This window comes from Canis aureus, chromosome 3, assembly GCF_053574225.1.
Source record: "Canis aureus isolate CA01 chromosome 3, VMU_Caureus_v.1.0, whole genome shotgun sequence".
NCBI classification, from domain to species: Eukaryota; Metazoa; Chordata; class Mammalia; order Carnivora; family Canidae; genus Canis; species Canis aureus.
Window position 1 is genome coordinate 76,219,679 of NC_135613.1, and position 20,794 is coordinate 76,240,472.

General features: G+C 37.3%; 1 protein-coding gene across 8 annotated transcripts in view; it reads left to right on the forward strand.

The window, feature by feature from the left end:
- TBCEL (tubulin folding cofactor E like) overlaps positions 1–20,794 on the forward strand; it is a 73,333-nt gene that overhangs the window by 21,906 nt on the left and 30,633 nt on the right. For all 8 annotated transcript variants that reach the window (XR_013376966.1, XM_077893893.1, XM_077893896.1 and 5 more), the window contains 6 exons: positions 316–465; positions 2,520–2,659; positions 9,801–9,982; positions 11,304–11,560; positions 14,157–14,283; positions 15,779–15,895. Coding sequence is in view for 7 of the 8 variants with exons in the window: in XM_077893893.1 (XP_077750019.1) it covers positions 333–465; positions 2,520–2,659; positions 9,801–9,982; positions 11,304–11,560; positions 14,157–14,283; positions 15,779–15,895 (956 nt within the window). In the remaining variant the exon portion in view is untranslated. The remainder of the gene's footprint in view (positions 1–315; positions 466–2,519; positions 2,660–9,800; positions 9,983–11,303; positions 11,561–14,156; positions 14,284–15,778; positions 15,896–20,794) is intronic.

Here is a 20,794-nt window from a genome sequence, read left to right on the forward strand (position 1 = left end):
TTACCACATACCCTATGTACCAGCCAAAAGTCCTCCTGTTACCTTGACTGGAAATGATTGTCTCCTTGACTACATTTTGTGGCACTGTTAATCTGTATTGCATTTATAATATGCTGAACTTCATTGCTGTCATTCATCTGCATATATAGCTTCCCTAAATCGTGAAGTCTCACCACAGTGCAAATTCCTGCGGGCAGTGACCGTGTCTTATATGTCTGCCATGCCTGGACTGGTGCCTTATAAATAATTGGGTTTGCAATAAAAATTTCTTATATGATAAATAAATAACTTTGACAATTTCTTGGTTTCTTGTAGAATTTTAGGAAAAGAAGATGGATCAACCTAGTGGAAGGAGTTTTATGCAAGTATTATGTGAAAAATATAGTCCTGAAAATTTCCCTTACCGTCGTGGTCCTGGGATGGGAGTCCATGTCCCAGCCACACCTCAGGGCTCTCCTATGAAAGGTAAAAAAGATGCGACCTAAAACGTTTATTTACTGGATCTTAGTACTTGGGGCCTCAAACCAGAATGTTGTCTTGTTTACAGATTATTCTTTTTATTAGAGTCACATAGTCTTCCTCCCTTAGTATGACTTCAGGTTTTTTTAAAAATTTGGAAGGATTTCTCTTCCTCCAGAGTGGCCAGAAGGCACCTTAGTTGCACTCATCAGGCACGAACAATATTTGAATGGTAATGTTTCAAATACATATTCTATCAAGGAACTTAGAGGATCTGAGAAAGTATAAGACTGACCTGTGCCCTCAATGACCTTACAAACTTAACTGGATCACAAGATACTCCCATCTACGAACATATAACACAAGGCAGTTTATATTGAACCAAATGATTGGCACAGTGATTGGGAAAAAGATTGAGGAGAGAGTAAATTAGTACTATCAGGAAAGGATTCAAAGCCATGAGACTTAAACTAATTCTTTAAGAATGTAGAATTTAGTTAAGGAGGAGATAAAGACATTCTAGGAGAGGGGTTTTGATGTGAGCAAGAGATCTACAACATTGAGAAATATGCAAGGTGTGTCTCTCACATCTTAGCCTCATTTACATTTAATAATTCTTGGAAGTAGTTCTGTGTGAGTTGGGAAATCAGTATTGAGCAGTATTTTAGTTCCTATGTTCCTCAGTTCAACTTGTCTTATTACTCCTCCATATAAACTGGTGGCTCAGCAGTTTAGTGCCGCCTTCAGCCTGCGGTGTGATCCTGGAGACCCGGGATGGAGTCCCATGTCGGGCTCCCTGCATGGAGCCTGCTTCTCCCTCTGCCTGTGTCTCTGCCTCTCTCTCTCTCTCTCTCTCTCTCTCTCTGTCATGAATAAATATAATATATTTTTAAAATTAAATAAATAAACTGGAATGGCAGAAAGAGGTGGATTTCTTACTTGGTCTTTCTTTTTTCCAGCACCCATTCCCATTCTGAAAAATTTGATACTGAAAAGTACTGAATTGAAAAATTATGTAATTTGAGGCCTCTGTAAATAAAATATTTCCTTTGTGAGTCCTTATTTTATGCTGAATAGGTTGAGAGTTGTTGAATTCTCAGGTCTACCCTTTTTACTAGGGCAAGCGTCGTTTTATTGACACCTATATTTTTGAACCAAGGCAATAGTTTGACTACCTCAGTTTGATCAAATTCATTATATAGTTGAAGACTCTGAAACCCTTTCTTCCATTATAATTATGTATTTTTAAAAATCTCATTTTCATAAGGGACACATTCTACATGGATATAAAATGGAAATGATTGATAGATGAGAGAGAGAGATGTAGTTTTTTAAATGAATCCACTTAAGCAGGAAGATTTCTTCAATGATATGAATTTGAAGAATAGAAGTGGTTTCAGGTAGACTATCTAATGGTTTGAGATAATTTTCAAGGGCAGCAATAGGTGGAAATATACATCAGACAAAAAAGAGCTATCCAGAATGATACTTTTATTTATTTATTTATTTTTTAAATTTATTTATGATAGTCACAGAGAGAGAGAGAGACACAGGCAGAGGGAGAGCAGGCTCCACGCACCGGGAGCCCGATGTGGGACTCGATCCCGGGTCTCTAGGATCGCGCCCTGGGCCAAAGGCAGGCGCCAAACCGCTGGGCCACCCAGGGATCCCCAGAATGATACTTTTAAACTAAATTTTTAAAAAGAAAGTATTGGGACCTATTAGAATACTGGAAGTCCAGATCAGTTGCAAGTTCTAGTGTTCAGATGGTAAGATGATAGCGAGGATGATACCTGTATTGTTGGTAGTTGAGGTCAACAGTCCTGCCAGCAGCAAAGCCTGTAAGACTTTTTTTGGTGGTACTGGTCCAGTACTTTTACTCTCCTGGGCCATATTTGGCTGTTTCCTCTTAGAGTTCAGTACCCTTAGACCCCATTGTATTCAAGTTTTTTTTCTAGGTCCTCTTATAATTTCATACTATTTGATTTTGATTCCTGGGGACTGTATGTAGACAAGAATTAGGCTGATTTAGAAAGCGTTGTGTTTCCCCTGTGATTCAGATCGCCTCAACCTCCCAAGTGTACTGGTGTTAAACAGCTGTGGAATAACACGTGCAGGAGATGAAAAAGAAATTGCTGCCTTCTGCGCTCATGTGTCGGAACTAGATCTTTCTGACAACAAACTCGAAGACTGGCATGAGGTAAAGCTTTTATATCACTGCATTTTGGTGAATTCTGTTGAATTCTAGTTGAGAGTCTTGACTCTGGGTCTCAGATAAACTGCTTCAGCTGTTCTGTGGTGATTTTTCAATTAACATTACTGCTAATTTGGTTTTCATTAGTATGAAAAGCACTGAGGAGCTTTATTCCAGTCATTGAGAGGTTAATAAGACCACAGAGGTTTAAACTGCTAACAATACATTGGGTTTTTTACTGTTGATGTGTAATGTGAGTTTACACATCCTATGTTCATTCTGTACCACTACGTCAACCTTTATTGCTCTAAATTGACATAAAAATTGCTTAAGCTCAAAACTCAGATTATAAAAATATTTATTTTTGTTGCTAAAATTTTCTTCAAATATTTTAGAACTTTTCCTTGTTTTATTAAGTCCCTTACGTGGTTTGACATGTCTTCTGACCTCAGAGTAAGTCACACCAAATACACAAAGGTATTACAACATTATCTTTTATTATTGTACATAGCACTGCCTACCTGGTGATAACATTACCTTGTAAATGCTGTGCTTGAGAATAGGGAAAAATAGTTCTTTCTCCTTGATTCATTCTCCTGCCTTAATTTAGGATCTTCTTTCTTGCTTGGACTGTTGAGAAAGCTTCCTGATGGATTTTCCTACCTCTGCTTTTATTTTGCTTCCCATAGCTATCTTCTTAGGCAAAGACTCCTTTTAATAAATGAAATAAGAGTGTGACACTTTTGCTTAAAGTCCTTTGGTTGCTTTTCACTGCCTAAAAACTAAGGTCTGAACTCTAAATGTAGCCTTTCACCATATGGCCGTTGGTTACTTTTAGAGTTTTATCTCCATCTTTAGCCACATGCTTTTTCTTGCAGCTCATGATAAACTCTTGACATGACAATCTACCTTGCTTTTATTCCTTCCGAATCTACTACTCTTTTTCCTTGTCTACCCAACCTCTTCCTATGTATCTTTCAAGACTTGGCCCAAGTCACTATTCCTCTCTGAAACTTTCCCCAGCTCTCACTCAGGCAGAGTCAGATTATCCCAGTACCTATATCACGCTGCTGTGTTAAATGTGATGATTTATCATAACTTAGTGCAATCACATACTTACTTGACAGTTTTCCTATTAGACTGTGAGCTTATTCAAAGTAGAGATTTTTGTCTTTATTACCATCAGCACCCAAAGTGTCATACCAGGTACTCCAATGTTTGTTGAATGCTTTAATGAACAAATGATTGTATCTTAAGGATTGATCAAGACCACTTGCTCCAACTTTTCCTATGATCTTAAGAGACTCACTTAATCCTTTAGGGCTTCACTTCGCTCATCTCTAAGACAGGGCTGCAGATAAAATTAATCATTGAGGTGCTTTGTAGGTATTAAATGCTATTCAAATTCCAAGACAGCTGTTTTGTTTAAGAAAAATCTGTGCATAACCTAATTTTCTTCAGCTTTTCTTATATTTACCTATGTCATAGTCTAATCTGATATCTGTGCTTATGGTTATATTTCCTATTTTTATTGAGGTGTTTACCAAGTTCTTTGAGATGCATGTTGTTTGACTTTTAAGTGACTTGTTAATAAATGCAGAGTTACTGGGCTGTTCCAAGAAATAATCTGTTTGTACATGCATCTATTTATTAATTCATTTATCTCAATAACTGTTACAGCTCACTGTTCCACAAATTACATTCTATGCCTTCTTGGTCCTTTGAGATGCTTAAGTGATGTGCATACTCTGTCCACACTGCACAGATGCAAAAAGAACGACCTTGTTAATTCTCCTTCTCCCTAATTCCCAGTTGTCTGCTGCTCAACGTCTGGTGAGAGTTTTTAACCTGCATGAGTGAAAAGTCAGACCAAATCTTCCTCTGAATCTTTTCACTTCCTATGTTTGCAGGCCGAGTCCCTTAAATGTGTTTCTTTGGGAGTGTAAAATTTCAGAAAGGTTTTGTGCTTTGTGCTCTGACCATGTAGGGACAGTTTAATAGTGATATAGCTGCTGCCTCGCCTCAGAAGAACAATCTCTGTCAATATGGATTAGAACACAAAGTTCACACTAGGCAAATCAGCCTTTTCTCTGCTTAGACAGAGGTCTACACTAAATATTTTCCAGGCCACATTGACATATTTGGATAGAGGGTCCTATTATATTCATTTGTGCTTTGCATTCAGTTTGTATATTCCTACTTGTGCTCTATACTCTGTTTCCAGATGGTTTTCAAATGAGTTTTCATTGCTGCTATCCTTTGGGTTTCCATCTTCCAATTTATTTTTGTTTTCATCATTCCTTTATTTTTGTTCTTTGCTATAACTATAATTGATCTCAATCTTCTAGAATATCTATCAGAGCACAGAATGGTGGGGGAAGTACTGACAGCAGAGCATGTTGATCTTCAGGATCGATTAAACTCTTTGCCAGGCTGAGGATGCCTCATAGGTCACAGTTTTAAGACATTACATTTCAATCCCAGTACAACCGTGTACCTGATTACCAAAAAAATCATTTGTCCTTGGCCATTAAGTAAGTTTATTTTGGCCTGTATTCAATATAGCAATGTGGAACAAAATAATATAGTATGTTCTTTTGATGTTTTGAATGGTCACTAATGTTACAACCAACTTCTTTTGTAGTTTAAACTTGTAGCTGATAGATATCCAGAGATAAAGATAAATATAAGTGTAAGGTGTCATACTGTGGGGGGAGGCAAAGATTTGTCTCCATTCTTCTAAAATTGGGCATCCATGTGTAAAAAAAGAGACATTTTTTAGCTTTTGACTTGAATTTTAGCTAAGTACATTTTCGTCTCACCTTTCCCAAGGCATCTCCTTTTTCCTCCCTTCCTTATCAAAACCATTTTATAAAAGAAATTAAACCAAGTAGTTGAAAGGATGGAGGAATTAGCCCCTCAGGTGAGGTAGAGAATAGCTTGGGTATAAGTTACAGATTGTTATCTTTCAATCCTTTTCCCATTTTTCTTCAAACTTTAGTTTCTTCATTTTTAGAAGCCAGAGTAGAGGGTCCTCTATTAAATTATAGAATTGTGGAGACCTAGAAGGTCATGTAAGTTCATCTCCATGTTTCTGCACATGAACAACACAGGTTTGAACTGCACAGTCTGTTTGCATGTGGACTTCTTACAGGACAGTACTGTAAATAAAATTTATCTTCCTTATGGTTTTCTTAATATTATCTCTAGATGGGCAGGGGATGGACTAAATGGATGATGGGAATTAAGGAGGGTGCTTGTGATGAGCACTAGGTGTTATTTGTAAGTGATGAATCACTAAATTCTACTCCTGAAACCAATATTACACTATACTTAACTAACTAGAATTTAAATAAAAGCTTGAAACATAGGAAAAAAAATGTAAAGTATAAAAGAGATCTCTTTTTTTTCTAGGGAGGGGGAGAGGCAGAGGGAAAGGGAGAGAGAGAATCCCAAGCAGGGCCCCATGCCTAGCATAGAGCCCAAAGCAGGACTCAATCCTACAACCATAAGATCATGATTTGAGCCGAAACCAAGAGTCAGATGCTTAACTGGGCTGAGCCGCCCAGGAGCCCAAAGAGTGTTTCTTGTGTAAAATTCTAAAATATCTAGAGATGTAAGTTTATATGATAGAATATGCTGCATACATTTTTTTTTCTGGGAAGAATCACAAGAAAAATTTCAATTTGTTCTGTTTGAATTTCTTAACTGTGAACATTTTGTTATTTTGACGTCAATAAGGATAGTGGGCTGTTGAATTTGGGGCATTTTTAGTTTTCTTTTTATTTCTCTATATGAAAACAAAATAAAACACATGTTAACTAAAAACAAAAGCAAAACAAAAAAATTTTCTCTAGCTCACTTTATTGTAAGAATATGGTATATAATACATACAACGTACAAAATATGTTAATCAACTGCTTATGTTATCTGTAAGGCTTCCTCTCCACAGTAGTCTGTCAGTGGTTAAGTTTTGGAGAGTCAAAACTTACCCACAGATTTTCAACTTTGTGGGGTTGTTGGCACCCCCTAACCTCTGCATTGTTCAGGGGACAACTGTATCACTCTAGCTAAGAGTCTTTTTTTTTTTTCTTTTTTTTTTTTAGAATTTAGAAAAGGTGAAGTTAGTGTGCTGCCCTAGAAACTTACTGAATGTTTGTTTGTCAGCCTTTGCTATTAGGACTTTTCTTAGAAGTAAATTTACTTACGTAATTAATATACTTTCTAAAACCTCATCATTCATGTAAGATTACCCAAAAATCCTTTTAACTTCAGCCTTTTAAAGAGTACATTTATTCTAACTTACATTATTTTTTCTGTTTGAATCATTAGACTATAGTCCAGTTATAATTTTTTTAGGATATTCCAAGGCTAATGAATCATTATTCTAAATCTCTATTATCATGAGACAGCCATATAGATGCAGACAGTGAAGATTATATCACATAATTTCTGGGAGAATACCTTCAAAACTTTTAAATTATCCATTGGGGGCTATTTACAAAGATAAAATATGAGGGGTGGTGGTTAGCAAGGGGTTTATATTTTGCTTTTGTTTAGCTGAGGTTGTATCATAATTAGTTATTCTTCATACTGTGCTTGGAGTGCAATTCCTCTTCATTTTCTTTTGCCCTTAAAAGAGTTGAAGCCAGGCTGGTCATCATCATCTGTATGGGAGTCCTTCAACCCAATAGATTTTCAGACAGTAGAGGGCTATAGAGGGCTGGTCCTCTATAGCCCTCTGTGGACTAAATTATTTAGCTGTGTTGTAGCCACAGACGAAACTCCAAATCCTGGCCATATATCACAAAAATGCTTGGTACAATTTGGTCACAAAAGGGATCAAGCAGGAGACTATGTTTACACTGGTATAAATTACATACATTTTAAATTGAAGCCTAGTATGTTTTTCTCTAAATATAGCTCATTTCTTCATTTGTAAAATGAAGATAGGGCAGCCTGAGTGGCTCAGTGGTTTAGCGCCGCCTTCAGCCCAGAGCATGATCATGGAGTCCCACATTGGGCTCCCTGCGTGGAGCCTGCTTCTCCCTCTGCCTGTGTCTCTGCCTCTCTCTCTCTCTCTCTCTCTCTCTCTGTATCTCATGAATAAATAAATAAAATCTTTTTTAAAAAATGAAGCTAAACATGGTACCAGTTGAAAAGGTTAGTGTGTAGCATAGTTCATCTATGCTATGCCCTCTGACATACTTCTCTGAACCTTCTTGGAATGAGTCCACTTCACAGTGATTTTGGAGCTCCTGACCTGTGTAGTACACATAAATCTGAGGTGAAGTACACATTACTTTTTCTTTCCACCTGTAGTTCTCAGCACTGGATACCTTTTTGGCATAACCTATGGTGCTCTGACAAGAAACAGAATCCAGGTTCCAACCATGAAGCTTATCTCATCTTTGAAGCTCCTGATTTAATAGTTTATGGTAGATCTTGGGAATTAGTGTATTTTTGAAATTGTAGTAATTATTTTAAATATGACATTTAAATAAAAAATAAATATAATAAGACATATAACCAGGGTTGACATATTGGTTCATACTCTTCTTACTAAGTTAGTAATAGTTATATTTACTGAATGATTTTGTGCCATTAATTTATTTAGCAAACATTAAGCACCCGCAATGCAGTAATGAACTAGGTAAGTACTATCCCTGCTTTCATGGAGCTTACGTCCTGTTGGGGAATAGATAAGGATAGAAGTTTCTACAAGTTGTACCAATCACTGTGTTAAGTGCTTTACACATGTATCCCTTTTAATGCTCTCACAGGCCTGTGACACAGGTGGGTCCTGTTTTGTCCATTACAAATGAGGACACTGAGATGTGGGGAGTTACTTGTCAGTAACTTGTCACATCGCACAGCTAGGAACTGTTGGAACCTGGTTTGAACCCAGGTTTTTCGACTGTGAAACCAATCCTAACTACTCTGTTGTATTCCTTTTCTCATGAAGTTTTATTACCACACTGACTGGCTGTTTGATGCTAACTCCATTTACTGCATACTTGTTTAAGATAGTTCGTTCTTCTTTTTGTGTGTGGGGGGGTATATTCAAACTTTCCTAGTGGTGGTATGCTGGAAGAACAATGGCTCTGATTTTTAAATCCTAGATTTGGTTTTTGTGACGCTGAGGCCTTAGTCAAATTATTTAACATTTCTGAGCCTCGGTTTTTCTCATTTTTTAACTATTTTTTAACTATTTATGAAAATAGTTAGCTTGCAAGTTGTTTTGAGAATTGAATGAAATAAGCTATATCAGAGACTAGTACTTTGCAGAGCAAGTAGTTAAGGTCTGTAATGCCAATTGCCTTTTTTTTTTTTAAGATTTTATTTATTTATTCATAAGAGACACAGAGAGAGGCAGAGACACAGGCAGAGGGAGAAGCAGGCTCCATGCAGGGAGCCCGATGTGGGACTCGATCCTGGGTCTCCAGATCACACCCCGGGCTAAAGGCGGCACTAAACTGCTGAGCCACCGGGGCTGCCTGCCAGTTGCCTTTTTTAAAAAAAAAAAAAAAAATGTTGCTTACCAATTTGCTAGCTAAGTGGTTAAATTGATTACCATGTTTTCTCATTTGTTATACAGTTATGGATGTGTTTTGGTTTCTGAGTGTGTATATTTTGAAGTTTGGTCATCTTTTAACCAAGCCAAAACGGTTTCTAAGTGATCCTGGCTATGTAGTCAATTTGAACACTTGAGCTGTTACTGTGTGTTCTTCAGTAAACCTTTAATTAGCCTTAATGTTGCACTGAGGACAAAAGGAAGGAGAAATTCAAAGAGATTTACATGACCCAATCTCAGCTCTTTAGAAACTTGCAGTCTAAAACGTCCTCTAAACTGTCTTTTCTTCACTTATCAAAGAGAGTATCATATAGAACAGAATCAAAAACCTTGCCCAAGGCAGTGTGGAAAGTCTTTTGTATGATTTTCAATTATGTCACTATTTCATAGATTAAATTATTTGCCAAGATTTGTTGAAATTACTTATGCCCCTCTGTAGGTAGCATAACACAGGACTCCCTAATGTGAATGGCCCCTTGCCTAGAGACCCATTCACTTAAGCTTTGTGAGCATGATTGCTATTTAAAAAAACTCTGATTACTGCCTGATATGCATTTCTTTTTTTCTCCCTAGGTCAGTAAAATTGTGTCAAATGTTCCCCAGTTGGAGTTTCTAAACCTGAGTTCCAACCCTCTGAATTTGTCGGTTTTAGAAAGAACATGTGCTGGGTCCTTCTCTGGGGTTCGCAAACTTGTCCTCAACAACAGCAAAGCTTCTTGGGAGACAGTCCACACGATACTGCAGGAGTTACCAGAGTAAGCCCAGAGCATGATGGAGAGGGGGCCATGTCGCCATCTTTGTTAGTACACAGAATTAACACTGATCTCCCATCTCAGAAACACTAGAACAGCAGAGTGGATGGAGAGTGAGGTTAGAAGAGCCAAGTATTTAAAATGAGGGTGTGAGGGTCATTTAGTAGGTTTTTCATTGCGATACTTGCTCAGTGTTGAGTAGCACCAAGACATAGGATCTGTCATCCTTTGGCTAAAAAATATCCCTGAGAAGCACTTATCATTTCTACATCAACCCACACTTTCTCCATTTTAATCTTCTGATTACCTGATTTCAGAATTTTGCCCCGGTGCTTTTCTTTGGGATGAAAAAAAAAAATCATAGTATCTATAAAATATATTATCCACTCAGATGATTAAATACCTCACTGGCCTAATGGGAAAATGGAACTCTTTTCGATAATTTAAATAAGAAATTATGCTTTTGTTTGTCAGTTTAGAAATACTTTCTTAAGACTTCTTTGTATCTAGCTTTGAATATGCACAAGTGTTCAAAGGAAGTAGTTTAAAGAAATATAAAAAAGAAGTAGTTTCTTTGTTTAAATATGGAAATGATCAAGGACTTTTGAATCTGGTCTCTCCCCATTTATTCCACCCGAGTTTCTCACTATCCCCCTAATGAGATGGGTTTCCTCACCACATGTAGCTTCTAGCATGGCATGGAATGAGCTTTTAAATCCCAGTTCCACTTACTGACCATATGACTTTAGATAAAGTGATTAACCTTGCTAAGCTCCATGTCCTCATCCATAAAATGGGCATAATTGTACCTACCTTGCAGAATGGCAGTACAGTCTATAAAGCCCTTGGAGCAAGGCCTGACTCGGGGTAGAAATTCAGTAAATGATAGTTATTATTTTTTGTTTCTAAACATTTTGTTTATGTTGTTTCTGGGATTTTCCTGTATGTCCTCTCAACCCAAGTCTACCTTTCCTGTTAGGCCATGCATTCTTTCTTGATTATTCTCACTGTAATTTCAGTTCCATTCCCATATGAACTGCTGTTGTGCTTGGAGTTAGTACTGCTTTATTTAGCACTTAGTTACTTAAGCACAAAATTAATTTAGTCCTGGGTTATGTCATCTCTGCCGTTTTATGTGTTTTAGGTTTTTGTCTTCCCAGCTATATTTAAGCTTTAGGAAGATGTCTTTATATTTTCTCCACAACCCCTACCAGAGTCTCCCACATAGTAGGCACTTATTTATTTACTGAACGAATGAAAGTAGGTGCAAAGTAGAAACTTAACTGCTTTAAACAATGAAATGTTTCATTTTTTTTCTCTGCAGTTTGGAGGAGCTCTTCCTGTGCCTTAATGATTATGAAACAGTGTCTTGTCCTTCTATTTGCTGTCATTCTCTTAAACTACTACATATAACAGACAATAACCTCCAAGACTGGACTGAAATACGCAAGTTAGGAGTTATGTTTCCCTCCCTGGATACTCTCGTCCTGGCTAACAATCATTTGAATGCCATTGAGGAGCCTGATGATTCACTGGCCAGATTATTCCCTAATCTGCGGTCCATCAGCCTCCACAAGTCAGGTGAGCTACAGGCTTGTTCTCGCTGTACGTGCAAATCAGTCTGAGCTTGTGCATGAAACAGATAAAAGCCTATTTGTTTTGGTCGTGGCTCTGCCTTCTTATGGGATGCATTTTCAAGAGTTACATGCAGATGCCAATCGATCAGCTAAATTTAAGGCATTCATTTTCATAAATGTTCTGATAAATATCAAGTGGCAGAGCATCCTATTAGCTATATTTTATCTATTAAAGAGGTCCTGCTACGAAAGGAGTGAGATGAAATTGATGAATTGGGCAGTAAAAGGCAGAGTTAAGAGGAGTATGAAGAATTACAAACTAGACTGTTTTGTCTGGATGTAGGTTAAGGAATTTCAGCCTACTATCCCTTGTAAATGCTCACTTTTCTTTCTAGTATTTATAGATGATTAATTGCCAGTTTGCTGCCATATGATTTTGCGTCTCAGGGAATGGAAATTTTTAGCCTTTTTTTTTTTTAACTAATAAACTTCATTTTTGAGTACAGTTTTAAATTCACAGCAGAATTGATCAGGAAGTGCAGTGTTCCCACATCCTCTCTGCTCTCACATATGTCCAGCCTTCCCACTGTCAGCGTTCCAGCACCAAACTGATACAACTCTTATAATCGACCCAGATTTTCACATCACCCAAAGTCCATAGTCTACACGAGGACTCACTCTTGAAGTTATACATTCTGTGGGTTTGGACAAATGTATGACATGTATAGTATCATTCATAGTAGTTTCACTGCCCTAGCAGCCTTCTGTGTTCTGCTTGTGTGTCCGTACCCCTCAACCCCTGGCAACCACTGGTCCTTTTACTATCTCCATAATTTTGCCTTTTCCAGAGTGTCATATAGCTGGAATCATTCATTATGTAGCCTTTTCAGATTAGCTTCTTTCACTTAGTAATGTGCATTTAAGTTTCCTCCAAATCTTTTCATAGCTCGATAGCTGATTTCTTTTTAGCACTAATGTTTCATTGTTTGGATGTACCATAGTTTATTTATCCACGCAAACTGAAGGGACATCTTGGTTGCTTCGAAGTTTTGATGTTTACTAATAAAGCTGCTGTAAACCTCCGTGTGCAGGGTTTTGTGTGGACATAGTTTTTAGTTTATTTGGGTAAATACCAAAGAGTACAATTGCTAGCTCATATGGTAAGAATATGTTTAGTTTTATAAGATACTGCCAGCTGTGCTCCAAAGTGGCTTCACCATTTTACATTCCCACTAGCAATGAATGAAAGTTTCTGTTGCTGCATGTCTTCATCAGCATTTGGTGCTGTGAGTGTTCAGGATTTTGGCCATTTTCATAGGTGTGTAGTGGAACCTTGTTGTAATTTGCAGTTCTCCAATGACAGATGACATTGTTATATAGTTTTAAGAGTTCTTTGTAAATTTTGGAGAGTCATCCTTTATCAGATATGTCTTTAAGCAAATATATTCTTCCAGTGTGTGGCTTTTCTTCTTAATCTCTTGACATTGTCTTTCAGCCTATTTCTTAAAATAACTACATAGCTAAAAATAACTCTGATCTACAATTGAAAAAATATACACAGTTTAATTTGCCATACAAGTCACAGGGTAGGAATTAGGTTTTAAAAGCCAGTATTTTGCATAAGGAAGCTGGTTATTGCACAACTTGACACCCCTTGAGCTAATTCTGTTCTTCCTCCTAGATGGAAATACCATTCTGAAGAGAAGAGAGCAGTTGTGACTTGGGTTAGTTATGTACCAGAGCCCTTGTATATTGCTCCTCTGCTTTAACCCTTTCTGGAGGTTGATAGAAATAGGAATGAACTATATTCTCTGAAATAGATTTAATGTGCTATAAATTGACCAGCTTCATTATTACACGCATATTTTTCCTAGCAGTGCCAAACACTGACTTGGATGATATATTTGCTCACAACCATAGGAAGAATTTTTTTTTAAGCATGAAACAGTCTTAATTTTCTTAAGTCTTAAACAGTCTTATTTTTTTTTTTTTTGTCTTAAACAGTCTTAATTTAAGTTTGCATGTTGTTCTTACCCAATGATTCAGATTCTCTGTTTTTGTTTGTTTTATTTTTAAAATCTGTTTTCCCTGTCTCCAAAATGAGGACAGGTATGTAAGAAAAATAATGTTAAGCTTCTGGTTCTACTCACCTTGCCTCATTTTAGAATTTGTTAGGTAAAAGTTTGAGTCTGACAGTATCAACTCTGATCAATAGTTCTGTCCTGTGCATCTTTATTTGGTGAAAGAATAGACCACATCGCCTTTTTTATATAATTATGGCATACATCTTGCTTATTGAGACCACCAGAGACCCTCTTGACAGGTCACTTGGGAGGAGAGTCTGTACATTAGTGGGGTGTTGGAGAATAAAGTTCTCTCTCCTTGACCACTGAGACCACAGGAATAGGAGAGGCTATAGGGAAGCTTTTATGCTGTTTACCTGTATTCTGTTCTTTCCTGGATGAAGAAAATTTTCAGGATCTCTAGTTTATAAGCATTTTTAATATTTCAGAAATTAATTGAAGTAATTCTTTTCTATGTTCATCTTCTTATTTGTATGCTTTTTTGGATTTACTTAAACAATATATTTCTCAAATTAGGTTTGCAATCCTGGGAAGACATTGACAAACTAAATTCATTCCCCAAACTTGAAGAAGTGAGATTGTTAGGAATTCCTCTTCTGCAGCCATATACCACTGAGGAACGGAGGAAATTGGTAATAGCCAGGTCTGTTGTCCTGACTACTCTGCTTTCTTCTCTGGGGGCCTGGTTTCATTAAAGGGATAATGCACTATTTGGGGGCGGGGAGTACACTGTAAGTTTATCTGTCTCTTGAACAGACAGTGCTCAAAGGAGCTCCTTCTGTAGCTTCAAATCCTAGAAGAAAACACAATATGATGAGAAAAATGTGAAAGGTAATTGGCCTGCCAAGACCACTTGAAACATTCCCTCACAAATCTATTTTTATGCTTTTTAATACTTAACAGTATTTGAGGTCCTGTTTTGGATTATAAAGAAAAATTAGGTATAATAGGAAATGAATTCTATTTAGTTGTCTTTATTTTCTCTGTTAACAAAGTGGTCAAAGTGTAAATACCTAAACATTGGGCTGTTACGTTAGTGTGAAACTTAAGAAAGCACCATCATCTATGTTTCCTTCTTGAATATATTTTGACTCAAACATGACTACCATGTTATGTTCTTTCTCTGACGCCCCTGCCATTTGTGTCTCTGACTCTGCCTCCCCAAGTCCACTGAAATGAGTGTTTATTTTTGTATGAGCCTCTAGCAACAGTAGGATTCTGGCTAAGATGTGGAGGACGATGGGGCTTTCATTTGTTTTCTTTGTGTACTATACATAGTAGTTTTGAAAGGGACCTTACGGTTCCCTAAAGAAAAATGGTTCTTCAAACACAGTATTAATCTCTCTGCCCAACCAACACCTAGCAGATCCTTACTGCTTTCCAGGTGTGGGCATACACACTGATATTCCACTGAACAAATACATCTTGGCATGCTTTTCTTCTAAAAAGAATTAGGGCTCATAGTAGGCCTCACTTAGACTTTATTTTCTTTATATAATTCTTTTGTAAATATGAAACATTAATTTGTGAACAATAGAACCCATTTGTACTGACTACTTGTAGGCCTGTGCTGTCCAATATGATGTCAGTAGCCCTATGCAACTTTTGAGCACTTGAATTATGATTAGTCTGAATTGAAATGTGCTTTAAGTGTAAAATTTACACTGGATTTTGAATATATGGAAGAAAAAAGAATATAAAGTATCCTGTTAGTTATTTTTTAGTATTGATTGCAGGTTGAAATGATTAAATCCTGGAAATACTGGGTTAAATAAAATATATTAATAAAACTAGTCTTGCCTTTTTTTATTTTTTTTAAATATGGCTACTAGAGAGTTTAAAATTATATATGTGGCTTACATTATATTTAAGTTGGACAGTGCTAGCTGGCTAGAATCTTATTTTGGAAGGTAAGGTATAATTATAAAAGGTCAGTGGCACGTCTAAAGATGAAACTGTAGATATTTTTGGCCCTTTTACTCTATACCACTTTAGTTCATGTAAGTAGTTATATATCAGCAGAGTTACATCAAACGTGTCCTCTCAAGAGAGTAAGACGGGGCCTCAAATCAGTGGTTTTATTTCTAAAGCTAAATGTTCTGTCTTAAGATGTCTTTATTTTGGTTTTTACTTAACAGATTGCCATCAGTTTCCAAACTTAATGGCAGTGTTGTTACCGATGGTGAACGAGAAGATTCTGAGAGATTTTTTATCCGTTACTATGTGGATGTTCCACAAGAAGAAGTGCCATTCAGGTAAAAACCCCTGATCAGTTTAACAACATTTTAACAAGTATTGAGGCAATTTAAGAGCTATTGTTTTAGAGCAAATCTAATAATTTGCTACTGGACCCTCTTAGAGGACTTTGGTGGTAGGATTAAAAAAAAAAAAAGGGGAAGAAACACAAAGCAAACCCATTTTATCTCATTTTCCACAGTGTATTTCTTCTAGCCTTGCACTTGTATTAAGAATGGTTGGGTAAGTAATTGACTGCTTCCACTCCATACTCCATATCATTGATTCCTGTTCAATCCTCTTCTCCAGGGGCACATCTTCACCTACCTCAAAAGCTGGTCTCTTCTTTCACATTGGTCTGCTTTCAGGATATACTAAGTTCTGCAGTTTGGAAGATTTGGCAAATATGCCTTAGGTTCAGAGAATATGAGGAAAGGACTAGAAAACAGACTCTTGAGAAGATGCTAAAGGAATTAGGATGGTCGAATGTGAAGAGAAATGCTGAGGCCTGAACTAGTAATTATCTTTAAGTATATAAAGAGTTAATATACATGGTTTGAGGAGGAACTACTATATTTTATATTCATTTATTCTTTTATTTGAGTATAGTTGGCACACAATGTCACATTAGTTTCATGTGTACAACATGGTGATTCAACAAGTTTCTTATACTGTGCTATGTTCACCACAAGTGTAGTTAACCACACAACACTATTAGAATACCGTTCATTGTATTCCCTGTGCTGTACCTTTTATTCATGCCACCACTAGAAGCTTGTATCTCCCATTCCCCTTCACCCATTTTGCTCATCTCCCAGCTCCCTTCCCTCCACAACCACTAGTTCTCTGATTCTGCTTTTTGCTTGTTTGTTTTGGTTTTTAGATGCCACTTGTAAATGAAATCATATGGCATCTGTCTTTATCTTATTTACTTCATTTAGTATATTATCCTCTAGGTCCATCCATGTTGTTGCAAATGGCAAGATCTCATCCTTTTTTATGGCCGAGTAATATTCGTGTGTGTGTGTGTGTGTGTGTGTGTGCGTGTGCGCGCACGCGTATGTACATGTGCATCTTTATCCATTCATCTATGGATGGACACTTGAGTTGCTTCCATATCTTGGCTATTGTAAATAACGCTGCAGTAAGCATAGGGGTACATATATATTTTTGAATGTTTTTGTATTCTTTGGATAAATATCCAAAAGTGGAATAGCTGGATTATATGGTAGTTCTATTCTTCATTTCCCTCAGAGGCTGCACCAATTTACCTTCCCACCAACAGTGCATGAGGGTTGGGAAAGAGTTACATTTAATACTCTGTAAATGTAAAAGGAAATGTAATAGGTATGCTGTAGGTAAATATACAAGAAGAAAAATATCCCCCAAAACTGGTTTCTAGGTGTTGGTAACTAGACCACTTACCAAAAATGCATATGCTTTCCTTGATGACTTTAACAAATATGAAATCACATTACACAAGTAGGATGCAAGTTAGGACTATATGTGAGTGAAATCAGGTGGTCCTTCTGGTTAAAAATTTCTGCAATTCTAATTCGTTCTTCCTAAACCTACCTAATTTTCCCCCAGAGTTTTCTATTATTTACAGGCTTTGAGGGGATTAACATTCGGTAAGGCTTAACCAGTACTTTTTTTTTTTTTTTTTAAGATTTTATTTATTCATGAGAGATAAAGAGAAAGAGAGAGAGAGAGAGAGGCAGAGACATAGGCAAAGGGAGAAGCAGGCTCCATGCAGGGAGCTTGATGTGGGACTCGATCCCGGGTCTCCAGGATCATGCCCTGGACTGAAGGCAGTCGCCAAACTGCTGAGCCACTCAGGGATCCCTTAACCAGTACTATATAAAAAGATTTTTTGGTTTTGTTAGTATTTTAAAGCCTATTTAAAATACATTAGACAAATTAAGAATTTTGAAGATTGCCTTCTTAAAGTTAGCTAAAGAAACTAATCATAGTTTCCTTTGATGCAATCTCACTTGTTAATGGGAGAAGTAAATATTAAATATACTTAAATATAAGTGCATCATAGTTTATTTAATCTCCAGTCTGCAATGGAAAGTAGTGTGTATGTGTGTGTGTGTGTGTATGTGTGTATATATATGTATGTGTATATATATATATACACACACACACATATGCAGTACATTGTTTTCTGTCTTGTAGCATAATCATCCCAACGTGCATCCAGGCCTCTGCAATAGTCTGTATTCTTGAATGCAGGTCACAGAAATCATCTTCAATTACAGGATGAATTTATTGGAAGGATATTGAGAAACTATAAGAATTATTAGGCAAGCTGAGGAACCAAGTATAGATAGGAACCAGGGGCAGCAAGGACAGCCAAAGTTCCACCTTAGAGTTGGCCTCATGTGTCTCTGCTGGCACTGTCCTCACTAAACACCATAATATCAGACTTCACCATTGGACTTTTGCAGCTGTGCCATGGGCTGTGCTGGAAATAATCTTTCACCCACTTTTGCCTCATTTCCCAAGAATCAGAAATCTGTGTCTGTCCAATTGATTGGCTATGTTTATGGTGTGTGCTCATATTTGTTTTCAGAGAGATAGAGAGATTGATTATCTGTTCCACTTTGGCTTCTAGAGTGAGAGGTAGACTTTTGCTTACCTTGATCTTGGGATGTTTCCCCAAATAGGAACAATTCAGCAAAAAGAGCATCTATTCTGGTCTGCCATTTTGACTATCCAAGATCTATGCATATACCTTTTCCCCATAGTTGTATATGTAAAAAAATTATTCTCATCTATCCTCATGTAGTCCTTTTACAAATGAAAACACATTTCTTTCCCCTGAAATGATATAACCTATTTATTCTAATCCTAAAGACTGTGACCAATTAGCTACTGTAAAAGATTCAAACTATTTTAATAGTGGCCTTGCTGCCCATGTGTGTAATTATGCCTACTTTACCATTCACTAGTGGTTAAATGTCACTGCTTAGTCTCTTCCATTCTTGAAATTAAAATGGGCAAACTGATTATAATATCTGACTGTCCTATAAAATATTTTTTAAAGATGTGAGTGTTCTGCCCACTAATATATTTTTCAAAGCCTTAGAAAAGGAAGTGTCTTCAGGGTCCTTCTAGAGTTGTGGATGGCAAATGGGTGAAGAGATAATGAGTGACAATAATTTCCATGATTCCTGTGTCCTGAAGTGTTTTATCTTCTCTTTCTATATTACCCCCCCCAAATATGTGGCATTTCAGCTTGTTTTTGCTATAGACCACCATGAGTCCAATTTCTAATCATCTAACTAGATAAAAATTTAAAACCACTCCCAGTCACTGAGTAGCTTTTTGAGTTCAGAATTTCTGGTAATGTACTTATATCAATAAAATCAGTGAGATCTAACATTGCTTCTCCTTCCTTGGTCAGCACCCTCAGAATCTATTCCTGTACTAATTTTCTATATTTTTGTACATATAAATGACCAAATGCTTGTAATTCTCTTGTTTTTGTGGTCAACCCCACAGAACATGCTGTGATATGTTGGTAGGGGAGCAGCGTGTATGTATGGAAGGATGAGGCAGGTGGCAATGCATTTATACTTGTAAGAGAATTCCCTTAGGGGGGTTTTACTGCCTTCTCAAGTAAGAGAGGAAGTCTCCTTAGAACAGCTCACAAGGGGGCCTAAGTGAGGATTAGGGATTCAGAATGTTCCCATCCCTCAGAGTCTGCCCTTAGGTAAACCTCCACCCAGTTAATTCTCCACATCCTTCCCCTACCTTTCCAGTCAGGGCTTCGACTTTCATATAATAGTCCCAGTATGGATACAGATTTAACTGACCTGTAATTCAGCAATCTGGAGCATCAAACTGTGCATTGCTTTTATAGCTACCTCAGCTTTATTGTTGTAAGAGAGAAAAAGGCCTTTTCTTAAAAGTACCTGGGTTTTAGTCTGTGCTTTGAGCCTTGTTCATAGGTATTCAGCCTTAGTATTCTCTTGATTTGGGCTGTCTTATGACTTTAGAATAGCAGATGCTCTACCTCATAGTCTTGCATTCTTCCTGCCCTTCACATTGTTTTGTTCTTGGCAGCACTCTCTCAATCACCTAGAGCTTTCCATGGGACCACACGTGGTCATTAGTTATGTCACTGCTCCATGTCAAAGCCTTTGCAAAATCCCTTCCATGAACACTAATATGACACTCACTGGGCCCTGCTAGGCCAGACCAATTTCAAATTGCCCATAATAACCTGAGGGATTGGTGCTGGTGATCTCCCTGGTGCCGATTTCTTAGTGCACCCAACAAAAACTAACTCTGGCCAAACTATTAAGTAAGGTAGGAAGTTAGTAAAAGTATAATGAGTACTGTGTGGCTCACAGAATTGACAAGATTAGAGAATTAGGCTTGGGAGGGATTGATGGAAAGCTAGGCACAGCCAAGATTTCTGTCTTACTCTGCAGACAGGTTGCTTCTGATGCCAGTCATCACATGCTCCTAGACTCTATTGCTCTCCAACATTTACAGCCGTGCTTTGAGTTTTTGATTCTGCTATATCTGCTGTGCCTAATCTCTGATAGACCTTGTGTCTTTGCAGTTCTAGTTATGGTTAGGTATCTTTGTTACCTTTCCAGAACATGGCTTTTAGGGAAAGAAGAAAGAGAACATTTACTTCTCTGTAGCTTCTATAGTGGAAAGTAGTTCCCACTTCTCGTCTGTCTTGGGTTTCTCTCAGTTCAAAGGGCATTCAGATGCTGGACAGCAGAGTTAACATATATCCACTATAATACCTGTCCCCAGTAGTTTTTTGTTTGTTTAAAATTTATTTTTTTATTAAGATTGTATTTATTTATTTAGAGAGAGCAAGCATGTGCAAGTGAGGAGAGGGGCAGAGGAAGAGAGAATCTCAAGCAGACTCTCCACTGAGTGTAGAGCCT